Source organism: Erpetoichthys calabaricus, chromosome 5 (genome assembly GCF_900747795.2).
Source record: "Erpetoichthys calabaricus chromosome 5, fErpCal1.3, whole genome shotgun sequence".
NCBI lineage: Eukaryota > Metazoa > Chordata > Cladistia > Polypteriformes > Polypteridae > Erpetoichthys > Erpetoichthys calabaricus.
Genome location: NC_041398.2, coordinates 14,047,046 through 14,060,107, shown reverse-complemented (window position 1 = coordinate 14,060,107; position 13,062 = coordinate 14,047,046). Strand labels below are relative to the sequence as shown.

Here is a 13,062-nt window from a genome sequence, read left to right as displayed (position 1 = left end):
TTCCCGGGTCCTCCCTGCGTGGAGTTTGCATGTTCTCCCCGTGTCTGCGTGGGTTTCCTCCAGGCGCTCCGGTTTCCTCCCACAGTCCAAAGACATGCCGTTTAGGTGGATTGGCGATTCTAAATTGGCCCTAGTGTGGGTGTGTTTGTGTGTGTCCTGCGGTGGGTTGGCACCCTGCCTTGTGCCCTGTGTTGGCTGGGATTGGCTCCAGCAGACCCCCATGACCCTGTGTTCGGATTCAGCGGGTTAGAAAATGGATAGATGGATGAATAATGATAATGAATGTAATGAACTTTTAATTAACCTTCTTCCTGTACTATGACATAGGCTCTTGGAAACCCCAGTGGTCAAAACCGGATTAGGTGGGCTTTATAATAAATGAATGGAAGGCCAGGGTTAATTTTGTCCGGTATGTTCACTCATTCATATGACTCGTTCAGTCTAACGGATGTAAGTGTGTGAAGTGTGAGTCTTCTGGACTGGTGATGCATCTTTGGGCAAAGAGCCTTTCTTTTTCTCTCTTTCATTTACATTTAAATGTCAGTCAGTCAGTCAGTCATTGTCCAACCTGCTATATCTTAACTAAAGGGTCACGGGGGGTCTGTTGGAGCCAATCCCAGCCAACACAGGGCACAAGGCAGGAAACAAACCCCGTGCAGGGTGCCAGCCCACCACAGGGCACACACACGGGACAATTTAGGATCGCCAATGCACCTAACCTGCATGTCTTTGGACTATGGGAGGAAACCCATGGAGACACGGGAAGAACATGCAAACTCCATGAAGGGAGGACTCGGGAAGCGAACCCGTTTCTCCTAAGTGTGAGGCAGCAGCGCCACTGTGCCACCCTCATTTAAATGTAAACTGCTCAAAAGAATTAAAGGACCACTTTGAAAACCCATCAGATCTCAATGGGATAAACAAATCCTGCTGTCTCTCTCTACTGCTATGGACTGGTGTGGTGATGTGTGAGGAACGGAAGGATGGAAATCAAAATGATCAACAGACAGAGAGAGGGCTGAACTCAAAGGCACCCCGAAGATCAAAGGGAACAAAATGATGTGGCTGGCAGGTGAGTCCATTTTGCCAACTCCAAATCGTACTCAGTAGTTTGTATGAATAGATAGATAGATAGATAGATAGATAGATAGATAGATAGATAGATAGATAGATAGATAGATAGATAGATAGATAGATAGATGTGAAAGGCACTATATACTGATAGATAGATAGATAGATAGATAGATAGATAGATAGATAGATAGATAGATAGATAGATAGATAGATAGATAGATAGATAGATAGATACTTTATTAATCTCAATGGGAAATTCACAAGGATTTAAGGAGTTAAGGGCCTTCTATGAGGGGCCCTGTCCAGCTCTCCTCGAGTAACTTCGTGTCTGTCTCCTGAAATCTCCTCCATGCCCTTGAGACGGTGCTGAGAGACACAGCAAACCTTCTGGCAATGCCACGTGGTATTGATGGAGGAGTTGAACTACCTGTGCCAGCTCTGTAGGGTCCAGATATGTCCTCATGCTACCAGTAGTGACACTGACCGTAGCCAAATGTGAAATGAGTGACAAAACAGATGAGGAGGGAAAAATGTCAGTGGCCTCCCTCCACCTGTTAACCCATTCACTGCTGGTTTGGGGGTCGTCTCATTGTTGCCCCCCTCTAGTGCACTAAAGCAGCTGAAACTGATGAACAAGCCCCTTCTGCTACTTCACTGACCAGATCAATAGCCCACAAGTGTCATTGACTTGATGCTGTACTCTCATTCAAAAGGGTGCCTTTCATTTTTTGAGCAGTATATTTGCTTTGGTAGACACTTTAATCCAAAGTGACTTACAAAGTAGGCCAACATGACTGAATAACATTAAGTGAGGGCCTTTCTGTTCAGCAGGGTTAGGGCTTGACACGAGTGAAGTAACCAATACATTTACAATCAGAGGTTACAATTGATTAAGCAATTCAACTTAAACAACAAATATTAACCAACAGTTAAAAATATCACACAGTTATTATTTTTTTTTTCTGTCAATCAGACAGATATTCTCCAAACAGATGAATCGCTTCTTGAGTCCATTGTGGGAGTCAGCAGTATGGGTGGTGGTGGTGGTGGGCACCCTGCTTACCAAACTCAGAATCACACAGGAAAAGAATCTGCATTGAGACTCGATATCACACAGAGGTGGCATCACCAAACCCTAATTCCCCAGCAGACCTAAGTGGGTGAGCAGGTGTCCAGCACCTCACCAGTGTCTCCATATACTCAGGTGCCAACACAATGAATACTCTGAAGGCCAGCATAAGGGATTTGAAGTTTAGGGAGCCAATGTGGTGCCCTGAAGAGAGGAGTGATGTGCACCCATCTCAGCTGGTAAAATACAAGGTGGGCTGCTGCAGATGGGCCAGAGTGCAGTGGCTTGATGGCACTTGTGGGTACTCCTGCCAGAAGTGAGTTACAGAAGTCCAGACATGACAAGAACCACAGCCCGGACCAGAAACTGTGCTGCATTGCTGTGTCAGATAAGGTCCAGTCTTGTGGATGTTGTGCAGTGTGAAGCTGCATGAGTGAGAAACAGCAGAAATGTGGTAAGAGGAAGATAGCTGCTCATCAGTCAAACCCCCAACCCCAATGGTGCCAATGGTGTTGTATAGACTTGATAGGTGTTAATAACTGTGAGCTGAGCTCTACAGAGATGAAGAATTGAGCAGACTGGCTGGCTGGGATTACAAGAAGTTTGGTTTTTCACAGGTTGACCTGTAGATGGTGGTCCTCTGTAGTAAGACATGCAGGGCATCTGGCTGATATCATGTGATCTCCACCTGTGTATCATCCATTAAGCATTGATAAGAGAACCCATAGCATTGGATGATGGAGTCCAGTGAGGTGGTGTACATACAGAAGAGTAGAGGACTCAGCACCAATCCACACTGCAGGATCTGCTCGAAATATGGGACTCAAACCATCTGAGAGCATTTCTAGTGATGCCAGTGTCAGATAGATTCATAACTTAGCATAGTTGGCACAATTAGATACATAATTTAGTGTTGCAGTGGGTTGGCACCCTGCCATGGGATTGGTTCGTACCTTGTGCCCTGTGTTGGCTGGGATATACTCCAGCAGACCTGCGTAGTTGGCAGGATAAGATAGATAGATAATTAGTTCAGCTTAGTTGGCAGATATAGACAGATAGATAATTTAGCATAGTTGGCAGATATGGAAAGATAGATAATTTAGTGTAGTTGGCAAGATTAGATTGGTAGTTAATTTAGCATAGTTGGCAGGTATAGACAGATAATTTAGTGTAGTTGGCAGGTATAGACAGATAATTTAGCGTAGTTGGCAGGATTAGATAGATAGATAGATAGATAGATAGATAGATAGATAGATAGATAGATAGATAGATAGATAGATAGATAGTTTATTTAGTGTAGTTGGCAGGTATAGACAGATAATTTAGCGTAGTTGGCAGGATTAGATAGATAGATAGATAGATAGATAGATAGATAGATAGATAGATAGATAGATAGATAGATAGATAGATAGATAGATAGATAGATAGATAGATAGATAGATAGATAGATAGATAGTTTATTTAGTGTAGTTGGCAGGTATAGACAGATAATTTAGCGTAGTTGGCAGGATTAGATAGATAGATAGATAGATAGATAGATAGATAGATAGATAGATAGATAGATAGATAGATAGATAGATAGATAGATAGATAGATAGATTATTTAGTGTAGTTGGCAGGTATAGACAGATAATTTAGCGTATTTGGCAGGATTAGATACTGTAGATAGATAGATAGATAATTTAGTGTAGTTAGCGCGATTAGATAGATAGATAGTGAGGTGGTGTACATACAGAAGAGTAGAGGACTCAGCACCAATCCTTGGGGCACCCCTGTGCATGTCTGGTGTACTTTTGACTCCCCTCGCCAGGACACACTGCAGGATCTGCTCGAAATATAGGATTCAAACCATCTGAGAGCATTTCCAGTGATAGACAGTGTCAGAGAGGGTGGCAAGAAGGATGTCATGGTTGACGATGCGTCGGGTCCTAACTACTTATATGTAAACTGTGTTATAAAGAATACATTATAATGAATGATTTAACACTGTGGAAATTTAATAGTGTATACAAATAATAAAAGAAATGATCACATGTTTGATTTGTCTGACACTTTTTGCCAGCCCTCTTTTCAGGTTTTTGGCCACTTTTGCACCATTTCCTTTTGTACATATCAAGACTGTGGATACATCAAGACTGTGGATACATCAGACCCATCCAGTAAATCTTGTTGCTCAGCCTGAGAAAATATTGGTGGATTGAGATGGCAAAAAAAAAAGAGTGCAAATAAGTGACTTGCCGATCACGTTTTCTAGTTTAAATATAAAGGGGCTTTTCAAGCAGCACAGGAGCGTGCAGTCATCTTAAGGTGCCTGAATCTGGCTATGCTGATCTAATCCGGAGGTGCGTTTAGAGAACTGACATAACCGGAGGAGTTTAGCTGTCATTAGCTGGTCCAGGATGAGGCTTCTGATCTTCAATGATTTTAGCAACATATGGAGAATACCAAAATGAACACACTTCATTAACAAGTAATGCAGAGAAACTGCTCATTCCACAAAGGGTTCATTTCAAAGGATTCACTTGCCAGTGAAGTTGTGTGAAACTCTTCTAGTGACGACAGTTTAAACAAACCTAACCCTAAATCTATACATATACATATACATACATACACAAGGAGGGATATCTGTCTCTGCCAGATTTAGAATAAACTACAAGTGCTATCACTCAATAAATTTCCCAGGGGTGTATATTGGCCTTAAACTGAAATTTCGATAATGAAACCCAGTCTGATGTAAATTTACAGTCCATGCTGAGTTCCAAAATTGCCTTCTGATGGTTCTGGGGTCTGCGCACACTTCTAAATGGCAGAAGTAATTGCTAAATAAAGTTCATTTAGAGTCTGGAACAAAACCCAGCCCATGGTGTCCATCTGTTACAAGTGAGGAATCCACGCAGTCTGGTGTGCATTTGCATGTTAGACAAACACACATTCTGCACTAAGCTATGAATGTCTATGCCTAACCGACAACATTCAGTAAAATTACATAGGATGGGAAAATATATACTGTATATAGATAGATAATTTAGAGTAGTTGGCAAGATTAGATAGGAAGGGATTGTGTTAAAGAAATGCTTTAGTTGCCTCACATTTTTATGCAATCGTTTTGTTCACTCCACTGAATTAAAGCTGAAAGTCTGCACTTCAACTGCATCTCAGTTGTTTCATTTCAAATTCATTGTGGTGATGTACAGAACCAAAATGAGAAAAAAGTTGTCTCTGTCCAAATATTTATGGACCTAACTGTATCTCTGGAATAAACCAAAATGGATACCAGAACTTGCTTACAGTATGTGGCTCCCCAGAGCACCCCTTGCAGAGACAAATCTTATTACTTCCAGAAGGGATCCTACTCCATTGGGCCCTTGAGCAAGACCCTTAACTTGAAAATTGCTGCAGGTGCTCAGAACAATGGTTGACCCTGTGCTTGGACCTCCAGAGTTCACGTGAAAATACAATTTGCCCCTCAATAAAATAAAAAAAAAAACTTGACAAGGGGGTGCAGTCAAAATAGACAACCAATAGTAAGGGTGAAATCTCAGTGCTGCCCGGTTCCATAATAACAGTATCTACATGGCCATAATTCTAGGGCCCCATGTTATTAGCCATCTTATCTTCTTGTGGTGTGGTGTGGATATTTGGATCCAAGTAAGCAAAAGATCCAAGTTTTAGAAGTTCAATAAGAAAACAATTTCGGATTGAAGATTGGGAACCTCAGATTCAGTGATGTGAAAAAACCTTTACAGAGTGAGGGCAGCAACATCACAGAATGAGAAGAAAAGAAGAGAAACGAGGCAGAAAAGGTGAAGACCAACATGCCTTTGCCAGTGAGGCTGTTTAAGACTCTTCTAGTGCCCATTGTTTAAACAAACCTAACCCAAAGTCTATGAAGAGACTTACTGAAGAAAACTGCTAAAGGGGCTTCTAAGGAGTACTGAATTAAGGGGGGTGTATACTTCTAGGAAGGAGAGATTTCAGTTTTTGATTATTAAATAAATGTGGAAACCTTTCTGAAAACATGTCACTTTGTCATTATAGTTTATCGAGTGGAGACTGGCAGATATAATCCATCCATCCATCCATTATCCAACTCGCTATTTCCTAACTACAGGGTCACGGGGTTCTGCTGGAGCCAATCCCAGCCCACACAGGGTGCAAGGCAGGAAACAAACACCAGGCAGGTTGCCAGCCCACCACAGGGCACACACACACTATGGACAATTTAGAATCGCCATCTTTAGACTGTGGGAGGGAACCGGAATACCCGTAGGAAACCCACACAGACACAGGGAGAACATGCAAACTCCACGCAGGGAGGACCCAGGAAGCGAACCCAGGTCGTTGGTTATAATGGTAAAGTTAAACCTGTAACGTGGTGAGTGAAGGTTTCTGAATACTTTCTCGACCAACCGTCCATTTATGAGCAGCCCAAGTTCTCACTGAGGCTTTTTATTTGTTCATCATAGCAGAAAAAGACCTTGGGATGAAAAGCGTGTGCAGGTGCTGACCTTCCTCGATGAACAATCCCCGGTTGGTGAAGTGTGATGAGCCATTTCATCAGAGGTGGAAAACGCTTCCAGCTCTCCACTAAAGCACGGTCTCCTTTCTCTGCTGAAAGGTAATAACATTCTAATTTTATGTGAACAGGCTAAGATGTTTCAGTCTATTACACCAAATAGCGAAACTCCCTGGGTCAGGCCATCCCAGAGTTATATTTTTGAAAATCCTACACCTCCTTTTATAACTTGGCAAAGGAACAACACGATTGGCTTTACAACAGAGTAAGACAACCCCTACACAAGTCATAGTTGACAGTTTATTACATGTTATTAGGATTATATACTACATAGAAGAAACATTAAGTGTAAACTTAGCAATTAAGTCACATCACAGAGCTTTGGAGCAGCCCATTCATTCAGATGGAAGCCTCTGGTGGGAGCCGCCTGCGCCTTTCTAGTTGCACTTCAGATTCTCACCTGGTGGGATGTCTGATTTATTTGCTGCACACTGGACTATTACAGTGGCATGGCTGTCTTACTAAAGTGTATTATCTTGGAGGTAGATTTTTGCACTTTTAAGAATTCATTAAACCCGGGCACTCTCTAAAGTGTTTTAATAGTCGGTCCTTCCTAAATGAACATTGCAGTCTGTCTGATTTACTGATGTGCTATTTGCCTCACTGGTATCATGCAGGACCCCTAGCTTGCTGTAACTGTCCTGGTTCCAGATTATGACTGAATTAGTGGACTTTATCATTTCAGACCAGGTATGAAAACTTTTGTGAGGTTGATGCTGGACGACCGCCAGTCCATTACTGATCTCCTCATTGACCCCCACAGCAGACCAAATGGCTCAGTTGACTGTGCTCTCGGCTGGTGCCTTCATCATATTCTTACACACTTTGACTCTCCTAATGCTTGCTTGTCTCTTATTTGTGCATTTTCGCTGCCACGTTCTCAACTTCAGTCTCGAAGTTGCTCACTAGTCTGGCTGGACCCCCAAATAGACCGTGATGACCTGAAGGCTGCAGTATATTAGCTTGGACCACCATCTCTGTCTGATCCTATGTATGTTGGCATAGGTACTCCACATCTCTACCCTGTCACTCCTCTTGTTCTAACTTACAATTTTGACTGTGGCACCTGTGACAATTCAAATGCAATGAACAACTTTGCTGAGAAAATGACTCTCTCTCTAGTCACCTATCTATCTATCTAATCCTGCCAACTACGTTAAACTATCTATCTATACTCCCAACTACACTAAATTATCTATCTATCTATCTATCTATCTATCTATCTATCTATCTATCTATCTATCTATCTATCTAATCCTGCCAACTATGCTAATCTATCTATCTATATCTGCCAACTACGCTAAATTATCTATCTAATCCTGCCAACTATGCTAAATTATCTAATCCTGCCAACTACACTAATCTATCTATACCTCCCAACTACACTAAATTATCTACCAATCTAATCCTGCCAACTATGCTAAATTATCTATCTAATCCTGCCAACTACGCTAATCTATCTATACCTCCCAACTACCCTAATCTATCTATACCTCCCAAATACACTAAATTATCTATCTATCTAATCCTGCCAACTATGTTAATCTATCTATCTATATCTGCCAACTACGCTAAATTATCTATCTATTCCTGCCAACTACGCTAATCTATCTATACCTCCCAACTACACTAAATTATCTACCAATCTAATCCTGCCAACTATGCTAATCTATCTATATCTGCCAACTATGCTAAATTATCTATCTAATCCTGCCAACTACACTAATCTATCTATACCTCCCAACTACACTAAATTATCTATCTAATCCTGCCAACTACGCTAAACTATATCTATACCTCCCAACTACACTAAATTATCTATCTATCTAATCCTGCCAACTATGCTAATCTATCTATCTATATCTGCCAACTACGCTAAATTATCTATCTAATCCTGCCAACTATGCTAAATTATCTAATCCTGCCAACTACGCTAATCTATCTATACCTCCCAACTACACTAAATTATCTATCTATCTAATCCTGCCAACTACGCTAAACTATATCTATACCTCCCAACTACACTAAATTGTCTATCTATCTAATCCTGCCAACTATGCGAAACTATCTATCTATATCTGCCAACTACACTAAATTATCTATCCATCTAACAGTAAGATAGCCCCCCCACCATGATTTCCACACCATCCAGACAGTGTAAATGGAGATCTACTTCCCCAGATTCCCTCCTGCCTGTCCACTTTTGGTCATCTACATCCAGGTTGAGCCGTTTCAATTTGTGTGGACCACCATTACCAACACTCTGGGACAAGTGGGACAAGAACATCACCTCTACAGCAGACAGCATACTTTCTACAACCAGCTTAAGAAGCTCAACATTTTTTGTGTATCCTAATGAGCTTTAATTTAGCTATCATCAAGAATGTTCTTGCATTTCCTATCCCTCCCAGTTCCTCCCTTCCCAGTACCAGGTTACAACTGGTGGTCTGCTCTGCTATGGAAAGCATTGGCGGTTTACCTTCCAGCACTAAATGACTTCTTCACTGCCAGGTTGATGAATGGAGTGAGGAAGATTCCTGCAGTCTCCACCAACCCCAGCTGTCATTCCTCTCATTACAGCCCAAAGCTGGCACAACTCCATTGCCACTGGGACAAGTGATCATCTCCAAAGCTCCTGAACAAACATATTCAGGTACACCTTACCCTAATTTCAGTCACTAATCCCGTTCAGGTCATCCACTACACTTCTTGTTGCTTTGCACTACACTGTGAACTTGATTTCTGTGTGCATCTTTATTTTTCATTGTGGCAGAAAAATTCTTTGGCCGTGTTCTTTGATTGGGAGTCGTTCTCACAGCACAGTATTCCTGGAAGCTCGTTCGGTTGTTGGTTATTAATACAATTCACTCTTTGAAATCACAGTACTGGTGTACAAATCAGTTCCTGTATGGCTGATGTACTGGCAGTACAGTGTTCTGAGTGTGAAGTAATCGCTTATACTTGTTTTTGTATCAGAGTGTAAATCCCTGAGGAATTCCAAAGAACCTTTTTGTTGTGAGAATTGCTTGCCACATTCACAACACCATTACAGCTTCTCTCAGAGGTTAGTGTCTCCAAATGGCTTAGTATCAAATAGGTGAGCACATCACTCTTTAGTCTTGACATGAAGTTGTACTGCTGTTAATCTCAAGGTTCCCACTCAATCCTGCCTTTGTAATCAATATAGGGTTATGGAGATTGGTAGGATATCAAAATGGTCCTAGAAACTCCTTTCAATTAGTCTCATAGACCCTACAATTTCCATCATTTTGTCCCACATCTGACATTTCTTGATACTTGGTTATGTTTTGTCTTTCCATTCTGGTGTGAACTCTTATGTTTTGCTGAAAATGGCTGCTGATACAGGAGAATTGCACTCCACCTTCAAAACAGCTACCACGCGTATGAATCCTTTCACTGAAGGCCACTGTTGGGGGAGAATCATTTACCACATTCAGGACAACAGTAAGGTTTGTTTCGTGAAGATCCTGCAGTATGTGAATCATGTGCCATAATCCAGACAGCGGTGAGGCATCTCTCCGATGTGAATTCAGATGTGGCTCCAAAGTTACCTTTTGCCTAGGAACTGTTTGCCACATTAATTACCACAAGTCTTTACTCCACTATGAATTCTTATGTACTTGTGATTGACTTACCTCTCACATTTTCCATGTTGCTGGAGACAGTTTGAAAATCATTTGCCACATTTAGAACAGGCTTCTCTCCAGTATGGATTTGTTTATGTCTCTGAAAACTGCTACTGCAAGAGAAGCTTTTCCCACATTCAGAACAGCAATATGGCTTCTCCCCAGTATGAGTTCTAGTGTGTTTTTGAAGATGGCTTCTATTACAGAATCTTTTCCCACATTCAGTGCAGCAATAAGGTTTTTCTCCAGTGTGGATTCTTGTGTGGATCTTAAGATTGCCTACATGGGAAAAACATTTGCCACATTCTGGACAGGAATGGGGTTTCTCTCCAGAGTGAATTCTCATGTGATTTTTAAGATACCTGCTGTCTGAGAAACACTTGCCGCATTCAGAACAGCTATGGTTTTTCTCACCAGTATGAATTCTCTCATGACTATCAAGAGAACTGCTGTGGGAGAATCGTTGACCGCATTTAGAACAGCAATAAGGTTTCTCTCCCGTATGAATTCTTCTGTGTACGTGAAGAGAACTAAGGCGTGAGAATTGTTTGCCACATTCTGAACAACTGTGAGGTTTCACTCCGGTGTGAGTTCTGATGTGACTCTGTAGGTTACCTATTTGTGAGAACTGCTTTCCACAGTCAGGGCAACAATAAGGTTTCTCCCCAGTATGAGACCTGATGTGGCACTGGAGATGGCCTATATGTAAAAATCTTTTCCCACATTCAGAGCAGCAATGAGGTTTTTCTCCAGTGTGAATTTTGGCATGCTTATAAAGATTGCTCTTGCTGGAATAGCTTTTTCCACATTCTGAACAGACATATGGTCTCTCTCCAGTGTGACTTTTTGTGTGTATCTGAAAACTGTTACTGCTGGAAAAACTTTTTCCACACTGAGAGCAGCAATAGGGCTTCTCTCCAGTATGAATTCGTGTGTGCTCCCGAAAACTGCTTTTGTCAGAAAATTGTCTGCCACATTCACAACAACAAAAAGGTTTCTCTCCGGTGTGAATTTTGGCATGTTTATAAAGAATGCTTTTGCTGCAGTAACTTTTGCCACATTCAGAACAGACATATGGCTTCTCTCCAGAGTGGGTTCTTGTGTGGATCTTAAGGTTGCTTAAATGTGAGAATCGTTTGCCACATTCTGGACAGCAATAGGGCTTCTCTCCAGAGTGAATTCTCATGTGATCTTTAAGATGCCTGCTGTCCGAGAAACGCTTGCCGCATTCAGAACAGCTATGGTTTTTCTCACCAGTATGAATTCTCTCATGACTATCAAGAGAACTGCTGTGGGAGAATCGCTGACCGCATTTAGAACAGCAATAAGGTTTCTCTCCAGTATGAATTCTTCTGTGTACATTAAGAGAACTAAGGCGCGAGAATTGTTTGCCACATTCTGAACAACTGTGAGGTTTCACTCCAGTGTGAGTTCTGATGTGACTCTGTAGATTGCTTACTTGTGAGAATCGCTTTCCACATTCAGGACAACAATAAGGTTTTTCTCCAGTATGAGACCTGATGTGGCACTGGAGATGGCCTATGTGTAAAAATCTTTTCCCACATTCAGTGCAGCAATGGGGTTTTTCTCCAGTGTGAATCTTGGCGTGTTTATAAAGAATGCTCTTGCTGGAATAGCTTTTGCCACATTCTGCACAGACATATGGCTTCTCTCCTGTGTGACTTTTAGTGTGTATCCGAAAACTGTTACTGCTGGCAAATCTCTTCCCACATTGAGAGCAGCAATAGGGCTTCTCTCCAGTATGAATTCGTGTGTGCTCCCGAAAACTGCTTTTGTCCAAAAATTGTCTACCACATTCACAACAGCAATAAGGTTTGTCTCCAGTGTGAATTTTGGAATGTTTATAAAGAATACCCTTGCTCGAAAAACTTTTGCCACATTCAGAGCAGATATATGGCCTCTCTCCGGTGTGAACTTGTACGTGTATCCGAAAACTGTTACTACTGGAAAATCTTTTTCCACATTGAGAGCAGCAATATGGCTTCTCTCCAGAATGAATTCGCGTGTGCTTTTGCAAGCTGCTACTGTCCGAGTATCGCTTGCCACATTCTGTGCATCCATAAGGTTTTTCTCCAGTGTGAATTCTTAAGTGCCTTTGAAGGCTGCTTATATTTGAGAATTGTTTGCCACATTCTGGACAGCAATGTGGTTTCCCACCAAAGTGAATTTTCAAGTGTCTGTTAAGACTCTTGATCCCTGGGAAATGTTTGCCACATTCAGGGCAACAATGAGGGTTTTCTCCAGGGTGAATTTGGCTGTGTTTTCTCACCTGTTGATCAGTTTTGAGATCTTCTGTCTTTGTTAGGTTCACAGGAGAAAGAGAACTACACTGCACAGGGGTTGGGGACAAACTCTCTAATCCACCTGGAGATTTCTTCACCTTCCCCTTGTTCCACTTGTGTTGCAGTCCACACTTAAGAAGTGTGCGAGCAGATGAAGATTGTAAAATGCTGCCATTCTCCTGTAAATCTGAAATAACAGAAATGGTTTAGTTACATGTTTTGAAGTAAATTAAATACAACAATTAGAGTGGTGGCACACTCGTTTATGACTCACACTATGGTTCAATTCTTGGTCTGTCCACTGTGTGCATGAACTTTTTAAATCCCCATCTTCCTTGCATATCCCACAAACATGCCTGCTGTGTTAATCGCCATCCGGTGTGACTAAATGTG

The 13,062-nt window shown here is 41.7% G+C and overlaps 1 protein-coding gene across 1 annotated transcript in view; it reads right to left on the bottom strand.

Annotated features, from left to right (window-relative positions):
- LOC114641621 (zinc finger protein 729-like) overlaps positions 1-13,062 on the bottom strand; it is a 44,605-nt gene that overhangs the window by 14,145 nt on the left and 17,398 nt on the right. Inside the window, exons 3-4 of the mRNA XM_051927708.1 lie at positions 10,361-12,856; positions 8,851-9,011 (exon numbers count right to left, since the gene is read on the bottom strand). Of these exons, the coding sequence (XP_051783668.1) occupies positions 8,851-9,011; positions 10,361-12,856 (2,657 nt within the window). The remainder of the gene's footprint in view (positions 1-8,850; positions 9,012-10,360; positions 12,857-13,062) is intronic.